General features: G+C 42.4%; 2 protein-coding genes across 3 annotated transcripts; both read right to left on the minus strand.

Moving 5' to 3' along the window:
- Positions 1–2,400: 2,400 nt before the first annotated feature.
- Positions 2,401–8,227, minus strand: LOC110493352 (gastrula zinc finger protein XlCGF7.1-like). Of its 2 annotated transcripts, none has more exons than XM_036948584.1 (2): positions 8,174–8,227; positions 2,401–3,936 (listed from the first exon to the last, which is right to left on the minus strand). In XM_036948584.1, the coding sequence occupies exons 1-2, from the start codon at positions 8,181–8,183 to the stop codon at positions 2,993–2,995; spliced, it is 954 nt and encodes a 317-aa protein (XP_036804479.1). In that variant the 5' UTR covers positions 8,184–8,227; the 3' UTR covers positions 2,401–2,992. The 2 variants fall into 2 exon arrangements, with proteins under 2 accessions (XP_036804479.1, XP_036804478.1); XM_036948583.1 differs by lacking the exon at positions 8,174–8,227 and adding an exon at positions 6,898–7,135.
- Positions 8,228–10,860: 2,633 nt separating this feature from the next.
- On the minus strand, positions 10,861–25,995 carry LOC118936455 (zinc finger protein 771-like). Its single transcript, XM_036948577.1, has 2 exons — positions 24,828–25,995; positions 10,861–14,770 (listed from the first exon to the last, which is right to left on the minus strand). The coding sequence occupies exons 1-2, from the start codon at positions 25,582–25,584 to the stop codon at positions 14,064–14,066; spliced, it is 1,464 nt and encodes a 487-aa protein (XP_036804472.1). The 5' UTR covers positions 25,585–25,995; the 3' UTR covers positions 10,861–14,063.
- Between the last annotated feature and the right edge of the window lie 68 nt (positions 25,996–26,063).

The following is a 26,063-nucleotide window of genomic DNA, read 5'->3' on the forward strand; positions in this document are numbered from 1 at the left end:
CATTTGTTGTTTCTCTAAAATCTGCGAGGCGCTGCATGATTTACAACTGTCCCGTTAACAGGACGCCGATCACTAAGAAGTTTTAATAACAAATTATTATTTACAATGACGGCCTACCAAAAGGCCTTCTGCAGGGATGGGATTAAAAATAAATTAAATTTAAAAAAATAGGACAAAACACATCACGACAAGAGAGACACCACAAAACTACAGAGACCTAAGAACAACATAGCAAGGCAGCAGCACATGACAACACAGCATGGTAGCAACACCACATGACAGCAACATGGTAGCAGCACAAAACATGGTACAAACATTATTGGGCACAGACAACAGCACAAAGGGCAAGAAGGTAGAGCCAACAATACATCATGTGAAGCAGCCACAACTGTCAGTAAGAGTGTCTATGATGGAGTCTGTGAATGAAGAGATGGAGATAAACCTGTCAGTAAGAGTGTCTATGATGGAGTCTGTGAATGAAGAGATGGAGATAAACCTGTCAGTAAGAGTGTCTATGATGGAGTCTGTGAATGAAGAGATGGAGATAAACCTGTCAGTAAGAGTGTCTATGATGGAGTCTGTGAATGAAGAGATGGAGATAAACCTGTCAGTAAGAGTGTCTATGATGGAGTCTGTGAATGAAGAGATGGAGATAAACCTGTCAGTAAGAGTGTCCATGACGGAGTCTTTGAATGAAGAGATGGAGATAAAACTGTCAGTAAGAGTGTCTATGATGGAGTCTGTGAATGAAGAGATGGAGATAAACCTGTCAGTAAGAGTGTCTATGATGGAGTCTGTGAATGAAGAGATGGAGATAAACCTGTCAGTAAGAGTGTCTATGATGGAGTCTGTGAATGAAGAGATGGAGATAAACCTGTCAGTAAGAGTGTCCATGACGGAGTCTTTGAATGAAGAGATGGAGATAAAACTGTCCAGTTTGAGTGTTTGTTGCAGCTCATTCCAGTCGCTAGCTGCAGCGAACTGAAAAGAGGAGCGACCCAGGGATGTGTGTGCTTTGAGGACCTTTAACAGAATGTGACTGGCAGAACGGGTGTTGTATGTGGAGGATGAGGGCTGCAGTAGGTATGTCAGATAGGGGGGAGTGAGGCCTAAGAGAGTTTTTATAAATAAGCATCAACCAGTGGGTCTTGCGCCAGGTATACAGAGATGACCAGCTTACAGAGGAGTATAGAGTGCAGTGATGTGTCCTATAAGGAGCATTGGTGGCAAATCTGATGGCCGAATGGTAAAAAACATCTAGCCGCTTGAGAGTGCCCTTACCTGTCGATCTATAAATTAAGTCTCTGTAATCTAGCATGGGTAGGATGGTCATCTGAATCAGGGTTAGTTTGGCAGCTGGGGTGAAAGAGGAACGATTATGATAGAGGAAACCAAGTCTAGATTTAACTTTAGCCTGCAGCTTTGATATGTGCTGAGAGAAGGAAAGTGTACCGTCTAGCCATACTCCCAAGTACTTGTATGAGGTGACTACATCAAGCTCTAAACCCTCAGAGGTTATGTAATCACACCGGTGGGGAGGGGAATTCTTCCTACCAAACCACATGACCTTTGTTTTGGAGGTGTACAGAACAAGGTTAAGGGCAGAGAAAGCTTGTTGGACATTAAGAAAGCTTTGTTGTAGAGTGTTTAACACAAAATCCGGGGAGGGGCCAGCTGAGTATAAGACTATCATCTGCATATAAATGGGTGAGAGAGCATTCTACTGCCTGAGCTTTGTTTGTTGATGTAAATTGAGAAGAGTGTGGGGCCTAGGATTGAGCCTTGGGGTACTCCCTTGGTGACAGGCAGTGACAGAGACAGCAGATGTTCTGACTTTATACACTACACTCTTTGAGAGCAGTAGTTAGCAAACCAGGCCAAAGAGCCCTCAGAGACACCAATACTCCTTAGCCGGCCCACAAGAAGGGAATGGTCTACCGTATCAAAAGCTTTGGCCAAGTCAATAGAAATAGCAGCACAACATTGCTTAGAATCAAGGGCAATGGTGACATCATTTAGAACCTTTAATGTTGCAATAGCATATTCATAACCTGAGTGGAAAACAGATTGAATGTAGATATATATATAATGAACAGACTAGGTCTATACTGCTCCTGCATGGTGTAACAATACATCATGTAGATGTATATAAGGAACAGACTAGGTCTATACTGCTCCTACATGGTGTAACAATACATCATGTAGATGTATATAATGAACAGACTAGGTCTATACTGCTCCTACATGGTGTAACAATACATCATGTATATAATGAACAGACTAGGTCTATACTGCTCCTACATGGTGTAACAATACATCATGTAGATGTATATAATGAACAGACTAGGTCTATACTGCTCCTACATGGTGTAACAATACATCATGTAGATGTATATAATGAACAGACTAGGTCTATACTGCTCCTACATGGTGTAACAATACATCATGTAGATGTATATAATGATTTATTGGTGTTCCACATTAAAACATTTTCAAACACAATATTTTGCATTAATCAAATCCTTTTTTACAATCAACACCCGAGTTCTCTCTGACACGGTGGAATAAAACTAATGGGAATATTCACGAGGTAGTGAATGTTTTTCATGTCAACAACTTAATGTCATCAGAACTACGTCGTCACATTTCCATACAACTTTTAGCTTGATGATGAATCGTAGACAAATGAATGAAATGAAACGACTACATTCAAGAGGTTAAAGGTTAAAACAAAAGAAATGCAACTTCCAATAAATCTACTTCATTATTTACATTTTGAAATATCCCAAAAATCATATAAAATGAACATCTAAAGGCTTGATACTATCCAATCAATCAAAGTTCCTAATCAAAACAAAATGTTAATATCAGATTTTTTATATATATGATCATGGTCTCGATAAAAAAAAATTAAAAAGTAGACCTATTCTTTTTTTCGAAAGCTTTCATACATACAATTTGGTTTAGTGTGGCATAAACAAAAACACAATTCTCAATCAAAAAATAAGTCAGAACACAGCCTCTCTATTCTCTCATGTGATTTCAGGTCCTCTGACTGGGAAAATGTATTTCCACATTGAGAGCAGTGGTATGTCTTCTCCTCCTGTGTATGTATTCTTTCGTGCTTATTCAGATGCCTTAACCGGGTAAAACTCTTTTCACACTGGGAGCAGTGGTAGGCCTTATCCCCTCCTGTGTGTGTCCTCTCATGCTGGTTCAGGTTTCCTAACTGGGTAAAACTCTTTCCACACAAGGAGCACTGGTAGGGCTTTTCACGCGTGTGTATCCACTCATGCTTTTTCAGGCACCCCCACCATGTAAAACTCTTTTCACAATAGGAACAGTGGTACGGCTTCTCTCCTGTGTGTACCCTCTCATGTGTTCTTAGGTTCCCTAACTGGGTAAAACTCTTTTCACAGTGGGAACAGTGATATGGCTTCTCTCCTGTGTGTGCCCTCTCATGCGTTCTCAGGTACCATAAACTGATAAATATTTTTCTACACTGGGAGCAGTGGTAGGTCTTCTCTGCTGAGTGTGTTTTCTCGTGTTTTTTCAGGCTCCCTGAATGGGTAAAACGCTGTCCACATTGGGAACAGTGATGAGGCTTCACTCCAGAGTGTATTCGCTCATGTATTTTCAGGTAACATAAACGGGTAAAACTCTTGCCACACTGGAAGCAGTGGTGAGGATTTTCTCCTGTGTGTGTTCTCTTATGTCGTTTCAGGCTGTCTATCTGGCAAAACCTCTTCCCAAAGTCTGAGCGGTGGTTAGGCTTTTCTCCTGTGTGTGTTCTCCCATGCTCTTTTAGTGTCCATAACCTCTTAAAACTCTTTCCACAATGGGAGGTGTGGTGTCGTCCCGCTGGTTTGGGCGTCTCTGGGTCTGGTTCCCTTGAAGGACTCTTCCCGCTGTCAGAGTGAGAGTCTGGCCTCTCTCCTGCCAAATACAAACAGAGTATTTGGTTAAACAGCCCTAACTGAAACCGCCACATGATTAAACTATGAGGTTTAATCCAGACTAGATCCCTCATAAAATGGTACATTTGGATCTTGAATGCTGAATGGTTGATAGCTGTTAGTTAATCACGATGATCCACAGGTAATGCCTGTAGACAGTTCCATTCTACACATCCACTGTCCCATCAGCCCAGCCAGGCAATTTATAAACTAAGCTCCACTCTGAAAAAATATTTTGGCATTATTACCAATTAGCTTCTAGTCTCCAACTCAAATCATCAAGTTTACTGACAATACAACAGTGGTAGACCTGATTACCAGCAACAATGAGACAGCGTAAAGGGAGGTGGTGAGGGCCCTGGCGGAGTGGTGCCAGGAATATAACCTCTCCCTCAACGTCAACAAAACCAAGGAGCTGATCGGGGACTTCAGGCGACAGCAGAGAGAACATGCCCCCTATCATATCAATGGGCCACAGTCAAAAGTTAAAGTTCCTCTGCTTGCACATCACCGACAACCTAAAATGGTTCATTCACAAAGACAGTGTGGTGAAGAAGGCGCAAAAGCACCTCTTCAACCTCAGGAGGCTAAAGACCCTAAAACCCTGACAAACTTCTACAGATGCACCATCGAGAGCATCCTGCTGGGCTGTATCACCGCCTGGTACAGCAATTGCACCGTTTGCAATCGCAGTGCTCTCCAGAGGGTGGTGCGGTCAGCCCAACACATTACCAGGGGGCACACTGCCCTCCAGGACATCTACAGCACCTGGTGTCACAGGAAGGCCAAGAATTGCCAAGAATCATCAAGGATCCCGAGCCACAGCATGTTCACCCTTCTACCATCTAGAAGGCCGGCGGCAGTACAGCTGCATCAAAGCTGGGACAGACACACTGAAAAACAGCTTCTATCTCCATGCCATCAGAGAGTTAAATATTCACCACTAGCAGGCCTCCAACCAGTACCCTGCCCTGAACTTAGTCACTGTTACCACCCGGCTACCACCCGATACTCTACCCTGCCCCATAGAGACTGCTGCCCTGTGTACATAGTCATTAAACACTGGTCACTTTAATATTTACATAGTGTTTTACCCACTTCATCTGTATATAGTGTATTCTAGTTATGGCTCATCCTATATATTTTATTTATTTATTTTATTTTTATTTCACCTTTATTTAACCAGGTAGGCAAGTTGAGAACAAGTTCTCATTTACAATTGCGACCTGGCCAAGATAAAGCAAAGCAGTTCGACACATACAACGACAGAGTTACACATGGAGTAAAACAAACATACAGTCAATAATACAGTATAAACAAGTCTATATACGATGTGAGCAAATGAGGTGAGATAAGGGAGGTAAAGGCAAAAAGGCCATGGTGGCAAAGTAGATACAATATAGCAAGTAAAACACTGGAATGGTAGATTTGCAATGGGAGAATGTGCAAAGTAGAAATAAAAATAATGGGGGTGCAAAGGAGCAAAATAAATAAATACATTAAATACAGTAGGGAAAGAGGTAGTTGTTTGGGCTAAATTATAGGTGGGCTATGTACAGGTGCAGTAATCTGTGAGCTGCTCTGACAGTTGGTGCTTAAAGCTAGTGAGGGAGATAAGTGTTTCCAGTTTCAGAGATTTTTGTAGTTCGTTCCAGTCATTGGCAGCAGAGAACTGGAAGGAGAGGCGGCCAAAGAAAGAATTGGTTTTGGGGGTGACTAGAGAGATATACCTGCTGGAGCGTGTGCTACAGGTGGGAGATGCAATGGTGACCAGCGAGCTGAGATAAGGGGGGACTTTACCTAGCAGGGTCTTGTAGATTACATGGAGCCAGTGGGTTTGGCGACGAGTATGAAGCGAGGGCCAGCCAACGAGAGCGTACAGGTCGCAATGGTGGGTAGTATATGGGGCTTTGGTGACAAAACGGATTGCACTGTGATAGACTGCATCCAATTTGTTGAGTAGGGTATTGGAGGCTATTTTGTAAATGACATCGCCAAAGTCGAGGATTGGTAGGATGGTCAGTTTTACAAGGGTATGTTTGGCAGCATGAGTGAAGGATGCTTTGTTGCGAAATAGGAAGCCAATTCTAGATTTAACTTTGGATTGGAGATGTTTGATATGGGTCTGGAAGGAGAGTTTACAGTCTAACCAGACACCTAAGTATTTGTAGTTGTCCACGTATTCTAAGTCGGAGCCGTCCAGAGTAGTAATGTTGGACAGGCGGGTAGGTACAGGTAGCGATCGGTTGAAGAGCATGCATTTAGTTTTACCTGTATTTAAGAGCAATTGGAGGCCACGGAAGGAGAGTTGTATGGCATTGAAGCTTGCCTGGAGGGTTGTTAACAGTGTCCAAAGAAGGGCCAGAAGTATACAGAATGGTGTCGTCTGCGTAGAGGTGGATCAGAGACTCACCAGCAGCAAGAGCGACCTCATTGATGTATACAGAGAAGAGAGTCGGTCCAAGAATTTAACCCTGTGGCACCCCCATAGAGACTGCCAGAGGTCCGGACAGCAGACCCTCCGATTTGACACACTGAACTCTATCAGAGAAGTAGTTGGTGAACCAGGCGAGGCAATCATTTGAGAAACCAAGGCTGTCGAGTCTGCCGATGATAACTAACGCTGTACCCACCGTTTTTATTCAGATACTGTCCATAAACACCATTATATATATTTATATTCTGGACTCTGGCAATTGCTCGTTCTGATACTTCTTAATTTCTCTCTCCAAATGTTTTGGATTTGTGTGTATTGTTTGGTATTAAGTTTTGCTAGGTATTACTGCACTGTTGGAGCTGGAAACATAAGCATTTCTACACCTGGGATAACATCTACAAATATGTATATGTGATCAAATAAAATGTGTGTAGAATGCCCTTTTAAAGCCACGCAGTTCAACAACAGTAGCGTTTGTGCCCATGTTTTTAAGACAGTACTCACTGGTGTTCATTAAATCTCCAATCTCCCCCTCCTTCAATTCCAAAACTTCTTTGTCAGTCATCCTCCCCCTCCTCCTTTCACTACAAAAACTGCATCCAACCTCCTCCTCTTCTTCTTTCACATTAACATCCTCCTCTTTCACTCTGAAAGCTTATTCCTCTTCTTTCACTGAAATGTCTACTGAAACAGCCTCATCCTCTACTTCTTGTTTAACAGCCTCCTCTCCACTTTCACGAGAGCTTCTTCTTCCGCCCAGCAACTAGCTCCGACTGGGAAAAGTCGATTTGAACGGTCATTCAACTCGGAATTCCAACTTGGGAACTCGGGCCTCTTTTTAGAGCTCCGACTTTCCGACCTGAAGATCGTATTTTTCCGAGTTCCCAAATGTTTTGAAAGCGGCACTAGCTCTGCGTCTCGTCAGCTACACTAAAACTTCCCGGGGTTATGGAATGTCTACATTTTTCTAAATAGCGTGTCAATAACTTGTATTCATTAATTATATATGAAAATAATTATCTAAACATGAACAATTATTCATATTTAAGTGACATTTGTATTAAATTAGGGTTTTAAAACATGTTCCAAGGTCAAATAAATGCCCCCAACGCGAATCACTCTATATGAAACAACGGTACTGAAAGATTAGCGGAATCTGTGTGGGTAGCTGGACAGGTAGGATGACTGACAGTGAAGGTGAACAGGTGGTCACGTGTCAGGTGACAGAGGAATGGATGAGACTGAGACAGGAATTCCTTTAACCATAAAGTGGTATATTTACTGAGTAGTCTGTGGTGCATCACAAAGGAAACAAATAACATGTATCCAATCAGATTCATAATCAAAGATCAAATCATATCATTCATTATTAACACAAGTTAGGGAGGTCAACAGTTCAGTTCATTCAGTCAATAGTAATCATCCGCGAGTAATTTAGGCTCGTAACTATTTATCATAAATCATGAAAGAATACAAACAGTGAATGGTTATACAATCTATAATCCCCATCAAAGTCAATCAGTTAGCAAACAATGACGTTTCTCATTTCACTCTTTCAATTGTCTTCATGTGTACATATAATTAATTTCAATACACATGAACCATATCGATTGCATAATTGGCCTATGAGGATCCGTAGGGCCGTGATCATTGACAATTCACATTACACAATATGTTTGAAGCCGCGCTCCGCGGTAATAACTATTAACAATAACTGAATGGCCCACTCTCCCGATCGCCACAGACAATTCAGATGAAAGGTAAGAGTCGGTCGACTTACGTGGATTCATGGACGCACAGAACTTCTGGATCAGATGGAGTTAAGGAAGAGAAAGCAGCGAGATCAGGCGATGGCAAGTTCCTCCTTTTATGGAGTTAAGATCTGTCTGACATTTCCACCTGACCTAATTAAAGCGCCCCTGGCCCAGCTGAGTAAATGGCAATCAATTAAAGGATTATTCCACCAACTCCATGGGCCTTTTCTACAGGTACATATTGGCTTATAGAGGAAAAAAAACTATTATGTGTGCCGCAGTAAAAGTATTGTAGTGAATACTCAGAAGGGTCTGGTTCGATGTGCCGCAGTAAACGTATTGTAGGGAATACTCAGAAGGGTCTGGTTCGATTATAGGCTGTATCACAACCGGCCGTGATTGGGAGTCCCATAGGGCGGCGCACGATTGCCCCAGGGTGGTCCAGGTTTGGCTGGTGTAGGCCGTCATTGTAAATAAACTTAAAAGTCACACTAGCAGTATCGCCTGAAAGATGCACATCGCCATCTGCTGACTGGAGTGGGTAACGAAATTAAGGGAAAGTAAAAGAAATTCAGAAAAAACATATATTTTTCATTTATTTTATTAAAGAAAAACATTATATTGAGACGTAAAAAGGAAACCAAGCGTTGATTAGTTCAAAATGTTTATGAGTGAGAATTTAAAACATACCTAATATCTACTACAGATCAGTGGAGGCTGCTGAGGGGAGGATGGCTCATAATGATGGCCGGAATGGAGTGAATGGAATGGTATCAAACATTCCATTCATGTGTTTGATACCATTCCATTCATGTGTTTGATACCATTCCATTCATGTGTTTGATACCATTCCATTCATGTGTTTGATACCATTCCATTCATGTGTTTGATACCATTCCATTCATGTGTTTGATACCATTCCATTCATGTGTTTGATTCCATTCCATTCATGTGTTTGATACAATACATCATGTCGATATATATAATAAACATCCACTATTGGACACATTACTAATATTGAGTTTACACCCCCTTTTGCCCTCAGAACAGCCTCAATTTGTCGGGGCATGGACTCTACAAGGTGTCAAAAATATTCCACAGGGATAATGGCTCATGTTGACCGCAATGCTTCCCACACTTGTGTCAAGTTGGCTGGTAGTGAATCTCCACCCCGAATAGCTCGTTACGTCTCATCCCACAGACGTTCAATTGGATTGAGATGGCTTGTGATCGATCTGTTGAAGACCCCTGACTCAGTGTAGACACTTTGATTTCATGTTGCATAAACAAACACACACATTTTCAGTCAAAAACCATGTGTCGGTAAAACAGCGGGCTATACGTGAACATAAGCAAGCATTTCAAGTTATACTGAACAAAAATGCAACATGTAAAGTGTTGGTCCAAAATGTTTCATGAGCTGAAATAAAAGATCCCGGAAATGTTCCATTTGCACAAAAAGCTTATTTCTCTCAAATGTTGTGCACAATTTTATTTACATCCCTATTAGTGAGCATTACTCCTTGCCAAGATAATCCATCCACTTGACAACAGGTGTGGCATTTCAAGAAGCTGATTAAACAGCATGATCCCGAGTAGCGCAGGTTTCTTAGGCACTGCATCTCAGTGCAAGAGGCATCACTACAGTCCCTGGTTCGAATCCAGGCTGTATTACATCTGGCTGTGAATGGGAATCCCATAGGGCGGCACACAATTGGCCCACAATTTCCTAGTTAAATAAAGGTTACATCATTACACAGGTGCATCTTGTGCTGGGGACAATAAAAGGCCACTCTAAAATGTGCAGTTTTGTCACACAACACAATGCCTTCAGATGTCTCAAGTTTTGAGTGAGCGTGCAATTGGCATGCTGACTGCAGGAATATCCACTAGAGCTGTTGCCAGAGAATTGATGTTCATTTCTCTACCATGAGCCGCCTCCAACGTTGTTTTAGAGAATTTGGCAGTACGTCAACCAGCCTCACAACCGCAGAGCATGTGTAACCACATCCACATCCGGCTTCTTCACCTGCGGGATCTTCTGAGGCATAGGCCCACCCACTGAGTATTTCTGTCTGTAATAAAGCCCTTTTGTGGGGGAAAAACTAATTATGTTTGGCTGGTCCTGGCTCAACCAGTGGGTGGGCCTATGCCCTCCTAAACCCACCCATGGCTGCGCCCCTACCCAGTCATGTGAAATCTGTAGATTAGGGCCTAATCAATTTATTAATGGACTGATTTCCTTCTATGAACTGCAACTCAGTAAAAATCTTTTAAATTGTTGCATGTTGCGTTTTATATTTTTTGTTTCAGTACAAATGGGTTATAGTGCACAAAAATGCTTAACAGCCAATTAAATGTGTTGATGGCCAAAACGCTAAATTGTAGTCACATCAGCCCTATGCTAACTTCAACAGCTAGTACTGCTTATATCCTGGCACAAGTGCATCAGCCAATTAAAATCGCTAGAAGTGGTTAGACCTGTTTCAACACTTGCACCCTGGATTGAAGTGTCTAACAAACCTCAGTCCAACAGCATGTTGTTCTGGTCATTAAAGCAACGATCACGTGTATTGTGTTGAAAAGGGACAGCTTGAGAGAGTTTTCTGCACTGAAAGTAAAGGGGCTGAATAATTTTGCACGCCCAATTTTTCAGTTTTTGATTTGTTAAAAAAGTTTGAAATATCCAATAAATGTCGTTCCACTTCATGATTGTGTCCCACTTGTTGTTGATTCTTCACAAAAAAATACAGTTTTATATCTTTATGTTTGAAGCCTGAAATGTGGCAAAAGGTCGCAAAGTTCAAGGGGGCCGAATACTTTCGCAAGGCACTGTACGATTCAATTTGTAAAGCTTTACCAACAGAATGAATGTGAAAATGAATTCAAGAAGTTCACCTTCTGCTGGTGATTTGCAAGATGTTTTAATGATACAAGTAAATGGAGGGCTATGATTGGTTACATGGCCTACTGGCCATACCACCATTTTTTTGCCTTTTTATTTGACCTTTATTTAACGAGGCAAGTCAGTTAAGAACAAATTCTTATTTTCAATGACGGCCTAGGAACAGTGGGTTAACTGACTTGTTCAGGGGCAGAACGACAGATTTGTCAGCTCGGGGGGTTTGAACTTGCAACCTTCCAGTTACTAGTCCAACGCTCTAACTACTAACCCTGCCGCCCCAAAATTGAAGAATGAACCTAATAAGGAGCTACCTCTTTCTTCAGCAACACACTGCTATTGCATAATAATAATATTGCATAGGCTATAGCAACACACTGCTATTGCATAATAATAATATTGCATAGGCTATAGTACATGGACGCGTACACCTAAATGTAGGCTAACGTTCTCTATACATTTTATAATAACATTTGGCTGTCATTTGTATTGTGGCGTACTGCAGGTCAGCCACCAGGGGGAGACTCGTCGAGGGCCTGCTGACAGACGGAGTAAAACATCACGAGGCGCTGGCTCCATCTGCTGGACGTGCCAGGTCTCGACGGGCTCTCCGGCCAGGACTAATTTGGGCTGATTGGGAGTTGGTGAGTAATCAAGGGCTGATTGCTCACCAGATGTACAAGTCCCATAATGCTGCCGGAAGGACAGCACACAGGGGAGAGAGTGGGGGAAGAAAGGACTCCCGTATAGTTTGGGACGGTTGCCGAGGTAACAGGAGTGAGTTCAGTTTTTGATCCCCGCAGGATACAGCAAGACCCCGGAGCCCAGAAGATGGTATCTCGGAGAGGGTCTCATGGGGGAGAACTATTCCTTTGAACTATTACTTTAATAAACACCTTTGAAACTGAGCTAATCCTACTCTGTCCGTGTCTGATCTGTGTAACTGTTTTGACCCAACCCCCCTTGGTCTGCCACAGTATATTCGTATGTAGGCTACACTTAGACGCAGGCCTACAATATTTGATAGTTTATGCATTATTAGAATAATCCACTTCGTCACACGCGTTTTGGGTCGAGCATCAAGGACCGACGTTGAACAGTTTTTTCCTCAATACCCCACGGTTAAAAAGCTTGATGCGAGGTGGACTCGAACCCCACGGTTAAAAAGCTTGATGTGAGGTGGACTCGAACCCCACGGTTAAAAAGCTTGATGTGAGGTGGACTCGAACCCCACGGTTAAAAAGCTTGATGTGAGGTGGACTCGAACCCCACGGTTAAAAAGCTTGATGTGAGGTGGACTCGAACCCCACGGTTAAAAAGCCTGATGTGAGGTGGACTCGAACCCCACGGTTAAAAAGCTTGATGTGAGGTGGACTCGAACCCCACGGTTAAAAAGCTTGATGTGAGGTGGACTCGGGCCCCACGGTTAAAAAGCTTTAGCAGTGTGTGCCACCTAGAAGTGATGATGATAGCGATAGCCAGTAGTATAAAGTACTTAAGTAAAAATACTTTAAAGTACTACTTAAGACATTTTTTTTGGGGGGGGGGGGGTATCTGTATGTTATTTTACTGTTAATATTTTTGACAACTTTTACTACATTCCTAAAGAAAATGATGCATTTCCCTGACACCACCACAAGTACTCTGAACATTTTGAATGCTTAGCGGGACAGGAGAATTGTCAAATTCACGCACTAAGGAAGAGAACATCCATGGTCATCCCAACTGCCTCTGATCTGTCTCTCTAAACACAAATGCGTCATTTGTAAATAGAAGTGTTGGAGTGTGCCCCTGGCTATCCATACATTTAAAAAAACAAGAAAATGGTGTCTTCTGGTTTGCTTAAATATAAGGAATTTGAAATTATTTATACATAAGTACATTTAAAACCAAACACTTTAGACTTTTACTCAAGTTGTATTTTACTGAGTGACTTTCACTTGAGTCATTTTCTATTATGCTGATGGATTCTGGGTACTAACTCCTAAACTTGGGACTCCTAAACTACACCAGAAGTGAATGGTTATCTGTAGGAGGAAAGTATATAGTGGATGCAATTAAGCTTGGAATGTGCTGAGTGCAGGGAAAGCGATCTCACGTGGCAAGCATTGATAAGGGGAGAGAGCCATGGATGAGTGATGACGGGGGTCGAGGTCAGGTCACGTTAAGGGAGAAAGACAAGTTTATGGCCCGTATCACTAAGTTTCCTGCCTAGCAGTAAAGATACAATGTAGGTTCAGATGAACAAGAGGAGACTCAGCCTGGGAGGAAGGGTTAAATATCAGTGCTTGATAAGGGGAGAGAGACATGGATGAGTGATGACGGGGGGGGGTTAAATATCAGTGCTTGTGTGAACAACGTCTTTGTCTGATGCAGCTCTATTGGCCCTCTGGGAAGAATGAACTTGGTTATAAAGCTTTCAGAGTCTCCTTTGAGTTTTAACTCTGAATATCAGAACCTAAGAAAGGTAATCTCTTTGCTTTTCCATAAGTTTGACAGTTGGGATGATCCACCACTGACGATAGACTACATGACTGTTACACTAGATGATAAATAAATAAGGCTCTTTGTTTTTTTAACAACGCTAAACTTTTTTTTGTATGCAAGGACCCGATTTATCTTTTTTCCCCCCATAAAAACACATGGCCAGGGTTGACCTATTTTTTTAAAGAAATACCATTGGTTGGTGTATAGAATATCTAAGATAATTGATTGGCTGAGGCAGACGTTGTGCCAGGATGTAATCACTGTCACCTGGGGAGGTTAGCATAAGGCTAACGTTATCTGATGGGAGCAGCTACAAATTAGCGGTCAGTCACATGTAAGTGAATCAACACTTTTCATTGGCTGATATGCATCTTGTGCATGAAAACCATTTAACTTCATATGCTTGCTTATGTTCGCAAATATGGCCCCGGCCTCTATATTCGATCATGTGATTTCATGTTCTCTTTCCACAATGAGAGCAGTGGTATGGCTTTTATCATGTGTCCTCTGGTGTGATTTCAGGCTCCCTAACAAGGTAAAAGTAATTCCACATTGAGAGCAGTTGAAAGGTTCTCTCCTGTGTGTATTCTTTCATGTGTTTTAAGTCTTACTAACCACCTAAAACTCTGTCCACAATGAGAACAGTGGTAGGGCTTCGCTCCCGTGTGTATTTCTTTATGCTTACTCAGGTACCTTAACCGGGTAAAACTCTTTCCACACTGAAAGCATTGGAAAGGCTTCTCTCCTGTGTGTATCCTCTCATGCTCTTTGAGATTCCATGACTGGATAAATCTCTTTTCACATTGCAAGCATTGGAAAGGCTTTTCACCAGTGTGAATTCTCTCATGTTCTTTCAGCTTCTCTAACCGTGTAAAAGCATTCCCACACTGGGAGCATTGGAAAGGCTTCTCTCCAGTATGTGTCCTCTCATGTGTTTTCAGGGTCACTAACCACCTAAAACTCTGTCCACAATGACAACAGTGGTAAGGCTTCTCTCCTGTGTGTATTCTCTTATGCTCTTTCAAATGTGATGACTGGATAAATCGCTTTCCACACTGAGAGCATTGGAAAGGCCTCTCTACAGTGTGTGTTCTCTTATGCTTTTTCAGGTCCCCTGATGAGAAAAATGTATTTCCACATTGGGTGCAGTGGTGTGGTTTCACTGGTTTGGGAATCTCTGGGTCTGGTTCCCCTGAAGTACTCCCGCTGTCAGAGTAAGAGTCTGGTCTCTCTCCTGCCAAAGACAGAGTATTTGGTTAAACAGAGAGACCAAAATGAAACCTCCATATGATTCAACTATCTTCTTATGAGGTTAAATCCAGACTAGATACCTCATTATTTACATTTGACTAATTTAGCACAGCACTCTTATCCAGAGAGACTTACAGGAGCAATTAGGGTTAAGTGATTTTTCCCCTAGTTGGCTTTGGGATTCGAACCAGGGACTTATCATAAACTCCTAGTTCCCAGTGGGAAATTTTGCTTGACTGACCCTCTAAATCGGAATTACAAGTGGGAAATTCTGAGAAAATGCCCAATAGTTCCACGTCAGACTTCCCACTTCCTAGTTTCCCACTTCCCAGGAGCACATGAATGCCCAATAGTTCCACGTCAGACTTCCCACTTCCTAGTTTCCCACTTCCCAGGAGCACATGAATGCCCAATAGTTCCACCATGTCAGACTTCCCACTTCCCAGGAGCACATGAATGCCCAATAGTTCCACCATGTCAGACTTCCCACTTCCTAGTTTCCCACTTCCCAGGAGCACATGAATGCCCAATAGTTCCACCATGTCAGAGAAAATTAAGGTGCTGAATGTCAAAAGGATTTAATGAATTTTGTACGAATATCAATCAAATGTGGAACGCCACGAGTGGACGTTCATTATATTTGGTATTTTATTAGGATCCCCATTAGCTGTTGCAAAAGCAGCATCTACTTCCTGGGGTCCACACAAAACATAATACAGAATGACATAACACAGAACATCAATAGACAAGAACAGCTCAAGGACAGAACAACATACATTTTGTAAAAGGCACACGTAGCCTACATATCAATGCATACACACAAACTACCTAGGTCAAATAAGGGAGAGGCGTTGTGCCGTGAGGTGTTGCTTTATCTGTTTTTTGAAACCAGGTTTGCTGTTTATTTGAGCAATATGAGATGGAAGGAAGTTCCATGCAATAAGGGCTCTTTACGTTTTCTTGAATTTGATCTGGATTTGGGGACTATGAAAAGACCCCTGGTGGGATAAGTGTGTGTGTCAGAGCTGTGTGTAAGTTGACTATGCAAACAATTTGGGATTTTCAACACATTCATGTAAAAGAGGAAGTGATGCAGTCAGTCTGTCAACTCTTAGCCAAGAGAGACTGGCATAAATAGTATTTATATCAGCCCTCTGATTACAATTAAGAGCAAAAACGTGCCGCTCTGTTCTGGGCCAGCTGCACCTTAACTAGGTCTTTCCTTGCAGCACTGGACCACACGACTGGACAATAACCAAGATTAGACAAATCTAGAGCCTGCAGAACATGCTTTTTGGAATGTGGTGTCAAAAAAGCAGAGCATCTCTTTATTATGGCTAGACCTCTCCCCATCTTTACAACCATTGAATCTATTTGTTTTGACCATGACAGTTTACAATCTAAGGTAATGCCAAGTAATTTAGTCTCCTCAACTTGTTCAACAGCCACACAATTCATTACCAGATTCAGCTGAGGTCTAGAACTTAAGGAATGATTTGTACCAAATACAATGCTCTTAGTTTTAGAGATGTTCAGGACCAGTTTATTACTGCCCACGCATTCCAAAACAGACTGCAACTCTTTGTTAAGGGTTTCAGTGACCTCATTAGCTGTGGTTGCTGGTGCTTATATAGTTGAATCATCAGCATACATGGACACACATGCTTTGTTTAATGCCAGTGGCTGGCCATTGGTAAAAATAGAAAAGAGTAGAGGGCCTAGAGAGCTGCCCTGCGGTACATCACACTTCATATGTTTGACATTAGAGAAGCTTCCGTTAAAGAAAACCCATTGAGTTTAATTAGATAGATAGCTCTGAATCCACGATATTGCAGAGGTTGACAAGCCATAGCACATACGTTTTTTTCAACAACAGGTTATGGTCAACAATATCAAAGGCTGCACTGAAATCTAACAGTACAGCTCCCACAATCTAATTATTATAAATTTCTTTCAACCAATCATCAGTCATTTGTGTCAGTGCAGTACATGTTGAGTGCCCTTCTCTATAAGCATGCTGAAAGTCTGTTGTTCATTTGTTTACAGAAATATAGCATTGTAATTGGTCAAACACCATTTTTTTACAACAGTTTGCTAAGAGCTGGCTGCCAGCTTATAGGTCTGCTGTTAGAACCAGTAAAGGCCGCTTTACCACTCTTGGGTAGTGGAATTACTTTGGCTTCCCTCCAGGCCTGAGGACAAAGACTTTCCTCTCGGCTCATGTTAAAAATATGTCAGATAGGAGTGGCTATAGAGTCAGCTACCGTCCTCAGTAGCTTTCCATCTTAGTTGTCAATGCCAGGAGGTTTGTCATTATTGATCGATAACAATTGTTCCACCTCTCCCACACTAACTTCACAACATTCAATACTTGGACTGCTTTTCTTTCATTATTGGTTTTTTTCTGCATGAATATAATTGCTCCCTGTTTGTCGTGGGAATTTCCTGCCTAAGTTTGCCCACTTAGCCAATGAAATAATAATTAAAATAATTGGCAACATCAAATGGTTTTGTGATGAATATGCCATCTGATTGGATAAAAGACGGAGTTGAATGTCTTTCTGCCCATAATTTCATTTAAAGTATTCCAAAGTTTTTTTTACATCATTCTTCATTTCATTGATCTTGGCTTCATAATAATGTTTATATTGCTTGTTGAGTTTAGTCACATAATTTCTCAATTTGCAGTAAAACAGCCAGTCAGATGTGCAGCCAGACTTATTAGCCACTCCTTTTGCCCCAACTCTTTCAAACATACAGTTTTTCAATTCCTCATCAATCCATATTCATCTACATGATGTATTGTTACACCATGTAGGAGCAGTATAGACCTAGTCTGTTCATTATATACATCTACATGATGTATTGTTACACCATGTAGGAGCAGTATAGACCTAGTCTGTTCATTATATACATGATGTATTGTTACACCATGTAGGAGCAGTATAGACCTAGTCTGTTCATTATATACATCTACATGATGTATTGTTACACCATGTAGGAACAGTATAGACCTAGTCTGTTCATTATATACATGATGTATTGTTACACCATGTAGGAGCAGTATAGACCTAGTCTGTTCATTATATACATGATGTATTGTTACACCATACAGGAGCAGTATAGACCTAGTCTGTTCATTATATACATCTACATGATGTATTGTTACACCATGTAGGAGCAGTATAGACCTAGTCTGTTCATTATATACATCTACATGATGTATTGTTACACCATATAGGAGCAGTATAGACCTAGTCTGTTCATTATATACATCTACATGATGTATTGTTACACCATGTAGGAGCAGTATAGACCTAGTCTGTTCATTATATACATCTACATGATGTATTGTTACACCATGTAGGAGCAGTATAGACATAGTCTGTTCATTATATACATCTACATGATGTATTGTTACACCATGTAGGAGCAGTATAGACCTAGTCTGTTCATTATATACATGATGTATTGTTACACCATGTAGGAGCAGTATAAACCTAGTCTGTTCATTTTGATATCTTTTTGACTGTTGATATCTTTCCATTCTATTAATCCACTGTCCCACAGCCCAGGCAGGCAATTCATAAACTAATCTCCACTGTCCCACAGCCCAGCCAGGCAATTCATAAACTAATCTCCACTGTCCCACAGCCCAGCCAGGCAATTCATAAACTAATCTCCACTGTCCCACAGCCCAGCCAGGCAATTCATAAACTAATCTCCAATGGAAAAAAATTATCTAGACATTTTCACTCCATGCTTTTAGTCTAACATTTGGTTTGCAACATTTGTATAAACTATCTGCCTCTCCAACAATATTGCAATTTTGAAATGCGATCTACACCCTGCCTTAGAGAATAAACATCACCGGATGAGAGCAACCTTTTCTGAGCCACTCGAAACCAAGCATCATCATCACTATTATGGAACCATTTAAAGAAATTTCAATAGAAAAAAAGTTCAACGAAATTGCATCTGGTTTGCTGTCATTCCAGCTTCAGAGTTTGATGTGATTGTGTTAACAAGCTAGCAAGGGAGAAGCACGTTAGCCAGCCTGCAGAGCAAACATTTCTGTTTATAACAAACAACCAGTGTGCCCTGCTAGAAACTATGCCAAACAGAAAGGACAACCAGTGTGCTTGGCTATAAACTATGCCAAACAGAAGGGACAACCAGTGTGCTTGGCTAGAAACTATGCCAAACAGCAGGGACAACCAGTGTGCTTGGCTAGAAACTATGCCAACAGCAGGGACAACCAGTGTGCTTGGCTATAAACTATGCCAACAGCAGGGACAACCAGTGTGCTTGGCTATAAACTATGCCAACAGCAGGGACAACCAGTGTGCTTGGCTATAAACTATGCCAAACAGCAGGGACAACCAGTGTGCTTGGCTAGAAACTATGCCAAACAGAAGGGACAACCAGTGTGCTTGGCTATAAACTATGCCAACAGCAGGGACAACCAGTGTGCCCTGCTAGAAACTATGCCAACAGCAGGGACAACCAGTGTGCCCTGCTAGAAACTATGCCAACAGCAGGGACAACCAGTGTGCTTGGCTATAAACTATGCCAAACAGAAGGGACAACCAGTGTGCTTGGCTATAAACTATGCCAAACAGAAGGGACAACCAGTGTGCCCTGCTAGAAACTATGCCAAACAGAAGGGACAACCAGTGTGCCCTGCTAGAAACTATGCCAACAGCAGGGACAACCAGTGTGCCCTGCTAGAAACTATGCCAAACAGAAGGGACAACCAGTGTGCTTGGCTATAAACTATGCCAAACAGAAGGGACAACCAGTGTGCTTGGCTATAAACTATGCCAAACAGAAGGGACAACCAGTGTGCTTGGCTAGAAACTATGCCAAACAGCAGGGACAACCAGTGTGCTTGGCTATAAACTATGCCAAACAGAAGGGACAACCAGTGTGCTTGGCTATAAACTATGCCAAACAGAAGGGACAACCAGTGTGCTTGGCTATAAACTATGCCAACAGCAGGGACAACCAGTGTGCTTGGCTATAAACTATGCCAACAGCAGGGACAACCAGTATGCTTGGCTATAAACTATGCCAACAGCAGGGACAACCAGTGTGCTTGGCTATAAACTATGCCAACAGCAGGGACAACCAATGTGCTTGGCTATAAACTATGCTAAACAGAAAGGACAACCAGTGTGCTTGGCTATAAACTATGCCAACAGCAGGGACAACCAGTATGCTTGGCTATAAACTATGCCAACAGCAGGGACAACCAGTGTGCTTGGCTATAAACTATGCCAACAGCAGGGACAACCAATGTGCTTGGCTATAAACTATGCTAAACAGAAAGGACAACCAGTGTGCTTGGCTATAAACTATGCCAACAGCAGGGACAACCAGTGTGCTTGGCTATAAACTATGCCAAACAGAAGGGACAACCAGTGTGCTTGGCTATAAACTATGCCAAACAGAAGGGACAACCAGTGTGCTTGGCTAGAAACTATGCCAACAGCAGGGACAACCAGTGTGCTTGGCTATAAACTATGCCAAACAGAAGGGACAACCAGTGTGCTTGGCTAGAAACTATGCCAAACAGAAGGGACAACCAGTGTGCTTGGCTATAAACTATGCCAAACAGAAGGGACAACCAGTGTGCTTGGCTATAAACTATGCCAAACAGAAGGGACAACCAGTGTGCTTGGCTATAAACTATGCCAAACAGAAGGGACAACCAGTGTGCTTGGCTATAAACTATGCCAAACAGCAGGGACAACCAGTGTGCTTGGCTATAAACTATGCCAACAGCAGGGACAACCAGTGTGCTTGGCTATAAACTATGCCAAACAGAAGGGACAACCAGTGTGCTTGGCTATAAACTATGCCAACAGCCGGGACAACCAGTATGCTTGGCTATAAACTATGCCAACAGCAGGGACAATCAGTGTGCTTGGCTATAAACTATGCCAAACAGCAGGGACAACCAGTGTGCTTGGCTATAAACTATGCCAACAGCAGGGACAACCAATGTGCTTGGCTATAAACTATGCCAACAGCAGGGACAATCAGTGTGCTTGGCTATAAACTATGCCAAACAGCAGGGACAACCAGTGTGCTTGGCTATAAACTATGCCAAACAGCAGGGACAACCAATGTGCTTGGCTATAAACTATGCCAACAGCAGGGACAACCAGTGTGCTTGGCTATAAACTATGCCAAACAGAAGGGCAACCAGTGTGCTTGGCTATAAACTATGCCAACAGCAGGGACAACCAATGTGCTTGGCTATAAACTATGCTAAACAGAAGGGACAACCAGTGTGCTTGGCTATAAACTATGCCAAACAGAAGGGACAACCAGTGTGCTTGGCTATAAACTATGCCAAACAGAAGGGACAACCAATGTGCTTGGCTATAAACTATGCTAAACAGAAGGGACAACCAGTGTGCTTGGCTATAAACTATGCCAACAGCAGGGACAATCAATGTGCTTGGCTATAAACTATGCCAAACAGAAGGGACAACCAGTGTGCTTGGCTATAAACTATGCCAACAGCAGGGACAACCAGTGTGCTTGGCTATAAACTATGCCAAACAGAAGGGACAACCAGTGTGCTTGGCTATAAACTATGCCAACAGCAGGGACAACCAGTGTGCTTGGCTATAAACTATGCCAACAGCAGGGACAACCAGTGTGCTTGGCTATAAACTATGCCAACAGCAGGGACAACCAATGTGCTTGGCTATAAACTATGCTAAACAGAAAGGACAACCAGTGTGCTTGGCTATAAACTATGCTAAACAGAAAGGACAACCAGTGTGCTTGGCTATAAACTATGCCAACAGCAGGGACAACCAATGTGCTTGGCTATAAACTATGCCAAACAGAAGGGACAACCAGTGTGCTTGGCTATAAACTATGCCAACAGCAGGGACAACCAGTGTGCTTGGCTATAAACTATGCCAAACAGAAGGGACAACCAGTGTGCTTGGCTAGAAACTATGCCAAACAGAAGGGACAACCAGTGTGCTTGGCTATAAACTATGCCAAACAGAAGGGACAACCAGTGTGCTTGGCTATAAACTATGCCAAACAGAAGGGACAACCAGTGTGATAGGCTATAAACTATGCCAACAGCAGGGACAACCAGTGTGCTTGGCTATAAACTATGCCAAACAGCAGGGACAACCAGTGTGCTTGGCTATAAACTATGCCAAACAGCAGGGACAACCAGTGTGCTTGGCTATAAACTATGCCAAACAGCAGGGACAACCAGTGTGCTTGGCTATAAACTATGCCAAACAGAAGGGACAACCAGTGTGCTTGGCTATAAACTATGCCAAACAGAAGGGACAACCAGTGTGCTTGGCTATAAACTATGCCAAACAGAAGGGACAACCAGTGTGCCCTGCTATAAACTATGCCAAACAGCAGGGACAACCAGTGTGCCCTGCTAGAAACTATGCCAAACAGAAGGGACAACCAGTGTGCCCTGCTAGAAACTATGCCAAACAGCAGGGACAACCAGTGTGCTTGGCTTTAAACTATGCCAAACAGCAGGGACAACCAGTGTGCTAGGCTATAAACTATGCCAAACAGAAGGGACAACCAGTGTGCTTGGCTATAAACTATGCCAAACAGCAGGGACAACCAGTGTGCTTGGCTATAAATTATGCCAAACAGCAGGGACAACCAGTGTGCTTGGCTATAAACTATGCCAACAGCAGGGACAACCAATGTGCTTGGCTATAAACTATGCCAACAGCAGGGACAATCAGTGTGCTTGGCTATAAACTATGCCAAACAGCAGGGACAACCAGTGTGCTTGGCTATAAACTATGCCAAACAGCAGGGACAACCAATGTGCTTGGCTATAAACTATGCCAACAGCAGGGACAACCAGTGTGCTTGGCTATAAACTATGCCAAACAGAAGGGCAACCAGTGTGCTTGGCTATAAACTATGCCAACAGCAGGGACAACCAATGTGCTTGGCTATAAACTATGCTAAACAGAAGGGACAACCAGTGTGCTTGGCTATAAACTATGCCAAACAGAAGGGACAACCAGTGTGCTTGGCTATAAACTATGCCAAACAGAAGGGACAACCAATGTGCTTGGCTATAAACTATGCTAAACAGAAGGGACAACCAGTGTGCTTGGCTATAAACTATGCTAAACAGAAAGGACAACCAGTGTGCTTGGCTATAAACTATGCCAACAGCAGGGACAACCAATGTGCTTGGCTATAAACTATGCCAAACAGAAGGGACAACCAGTGTGCTTGGCTATAAACTATGCCAACAGCAGGGACAACCAGTGTGCTTGGCTATAAACTATGCCAAACAGAAGGGACAACCAGTGTGCTTGGCTAGAAACTATGCCAAACAGAAGGGACAACCAGTGTGCTTGGCTATAAACTATGCCAAACAGAAGGGACAACCAGTGTGCTTGGCTATAAACTATGCCAAACAGAAGGGACAACCAGTGTGATAGGCTATAAACTATGCCAACAGCAGGGACAACCAGTGTGCTTGGCTATAAACTATGCCAAACAGCAGGGACAACCAGTGTGCTTGGCTATAAACTATGCCAAACAGCAGGGACAACCAGTGTGCTTGGCTATAAACTATGCCAAACAGCAGGGACAACCAGTGTGCTTGGCTATAAACTATGCCAAACAGAAGGGACAACCAGTGTGCTTGGCTATAAACTATGCCAAACAGAAGGGACAACCAGTGTGCTTGGCTATAAACTATGCCAAACAGAAGGGACAACCAGTGTGCCCTGCTATAAACTATGCCAAACAGCAGGGACAACCAGTGTGCCCTGCTAGAAACTATGCCAAACAGAAGGGACAACCAGTGTGCCCTGCTAGAAACTATGCCAAACAGCAGGGACAACCAGTGTGCTTGGCTTTAAACTATGCCAAACAGCAGGGACAACCAGTGTGCTAGGCTATAAACTATGCCAAACAGAAGGGACAACCAGTGTGCTTGGCTATAAACTATGCCAAACAGCAGGGACAACCAGTGTGCTTGGCTATAAATTATGCCAAACAGCAGGGACAACCAGTGCTTTTGTCTCTAAACCTCAGAAAATATAACTAAATACTGTCTTATTTCCAGACTACAGCGCATTCGGAAAGTATTCAGACCCCTTCCATTTTTCCCACATTTTGTTACGTTACAGACTCATTCTAAAATTGATGAAATTATTTATTGTCCTCATCAATCTACACACAATAACCCATAGACACTAACAATCAAAGGGCAAAACAATTCAATGAGTTAAATTCAAAATGGACCAAAGTTAGCTCGCTAACTCTATCTCGCTACGTAATATACCCCTCAGACGGGGTCCGACAGTTGAACTAAATGTATTGGGCATTAATAAATTATAGTCTCCAAGAATCAATGGATATGGCTTTATTAGCCCAAACGTAGACCACGGGGAGGTGGTCGCATCTAACAATTGGATGTAGTACAGCACGTTGAGATATCAGCTGATGTACGAAAGGCTATATAAATACATTTGATTTGAATTATTTCCTGGGCTCCGCTCGGTGATGTACGAAGGGCTATATAAATACATTTGATTTGAATTATTTCCTGGGCTCCGCTCGGTGATGTACGAAGGGCTATATAAATACATTTGATTTGAATTATTTCCTGGGCTCCGCTCGTGACGTACGGGACTACCTTTAAAATAAACATTGCATACTGACTATGGGAAATTAATTTTGACATGGAATACGTGCTGCTATACGGATACAGATTTGGTCGTTAGTAATCCAACGCATTCGCTATGGTATGCCAGAGACCCAATCTTATTAATAAATGAAATAATGAATAAAGGGGTCTAAGTTCGAGCAAGGCATATATGTCATTACTTAAAAAAATCCCCAAAATGTATGGAACAATCACAGAGAGCTCCTTCAACAATTCCTACAGTACTGAATAACATATTAATGTGTAGTAACTTCAGTAGAATGCCCCTTTAAAACCCCACATTAGGTCAATAACTGTATAGCTTGTGCCCCTATTTTAAGACGGTACTCACTGGTGTTATTCGGATCTTCAGGCTCGTCCTCCTCACCCCCGTCTTCTTTTACTCCCAAAACGTCTTCCTCGTTTGAGATAACCTTCTCTTCCACTCCAACAGGTTCTTCCTCTTCTTCCATTAGAACATCCTCCTTTTCATTTAATGTGATAGCCTCCTCTTCCTCCTTTTTAATTCTGAAAGCGTCTACCACCTCCTCTTCCATTGTGTCAGCCTCTACCCCCTCTTCCCTTTTCACCCCAAAAGGCTCGTTCACTTCTTTTGCTGTAACATCCTCTTCCTCCTTTTTTATTCTAAAATCTTCTACCACTGTGACAGCCTCTATCCCCTCTTCCTCTTTCACTGTGACAGCCTCTATCCCCTCTTCCTCTTTCACTGTGACAGCCTCTATCCCCTCTTCCTCTTCCACTGTGACAGCCTCTATCCCCTCTTCCTCTTTCACTGTGACAGCCTCTATCCCCTCTTCCTCTTTCACTGTGACAGCCTCTATCCCCTCTTCCTCTTTCACTGTGACAGCCTCTATCCCCTCTTCCTCTTTCACTCCAAAAGGTTCGTTCTCGTCTTTCACTGTAACATAATTTTCTTCTTTCAATGTGATAGCCTCTTCTTCTTCTTCCCTTTTCACTCTGAAAGCTTCTTCCTCTTCTTTTACTGTAATATCCTCTTCTTTTACGACAATGTTAAGACCCAGAGCTTCTTTCTCCATCCAGCAGACCTTCTGTTCTTTAGCACGGGGGGAGTAGCTTAGTGAACTCATGGTCGGGGATGTTAGCTAGTTAGCTAGTTAGCTGGTATACCTTTTTTTGACAAATTGGTCAATTTTACACGCAAATTAATGTTACGTTAATACGTACACATAATTGTCTTTTAAACACTGATGAATATACACAAGAATGGTCTAAAGAGCTTCAATGATTCGATTTTATGTTGACTAGCAAGCTACCGAAATGGTTGAATAAGTAGCCTTGTTGGTCATTGAAGAAGCGTCCAGTCCCGTCCACTAGATTATACGTCACGCAAGAAGCACCACATGAAAGACTCACATCGCCATCTGTTGACTGGAGTGGGTAACGCAGTTTCGACAAATATTCATAACATTGTTAATTCTGGCAAACAATTTCAAAATAAGTAATTTAAAAACAACCAGGTGTTATGTTTTCTCTTACAGCCAATGAGGTCATTAGGCATGATTTAGGTGACAGGTTGACGAGGGTGGCATTTGCTGTGCTAAACTGA

The sequence above is a fragment of the Oncorhynchus mykiss genome, chromosome 17 (assembly GCF_013265735.2).
Source record: "Oncorhynchus mykiss isolate Arlee chromosome 17, USDA_OmykA_1.1, whole genome shotgun sequence".
NCBI classification, from domain to species: Eukaryota; Metazoa; Chordata; class Actinopteri; order Salmoniformes; family Salmonidae; genus Oncorhynchus; species Oncorhynchus mykiss.

Excerpts from the sequence above, each read along its gene's own strand:
- LOC118936455 (XM_036948577.1), bottom strand. The coding sequence starts at position 25,584 with ATGAGTTCACTAAGCTACTCCCCCCGTGCTAAAGAACAGAAGGTCTGC. Across the intron at positions 14,771-24,827 it reads TGAAGATCCGAATAACACCA|GAGAGAGACCAGACTCTTAC; the intron begins GTGAGTACCGTC and ends TGTCTTTGGCAG.
- LOC110493352 (XM_036948583.1), bottom strand. The coding sequence starts at position 6,958 with ATGACTGACAAAGAAGTTTTGGAATTGAAGGAGGGGGAGATTGGAGAT. Across the intron at positions 3,937-6,897 it reads TGGAGATTTAATGAACACCA|GAGAGAGGCCAGACTCTCAC; the intron begins GTGAGTACTGTC and ends TGTATTTGGCAG.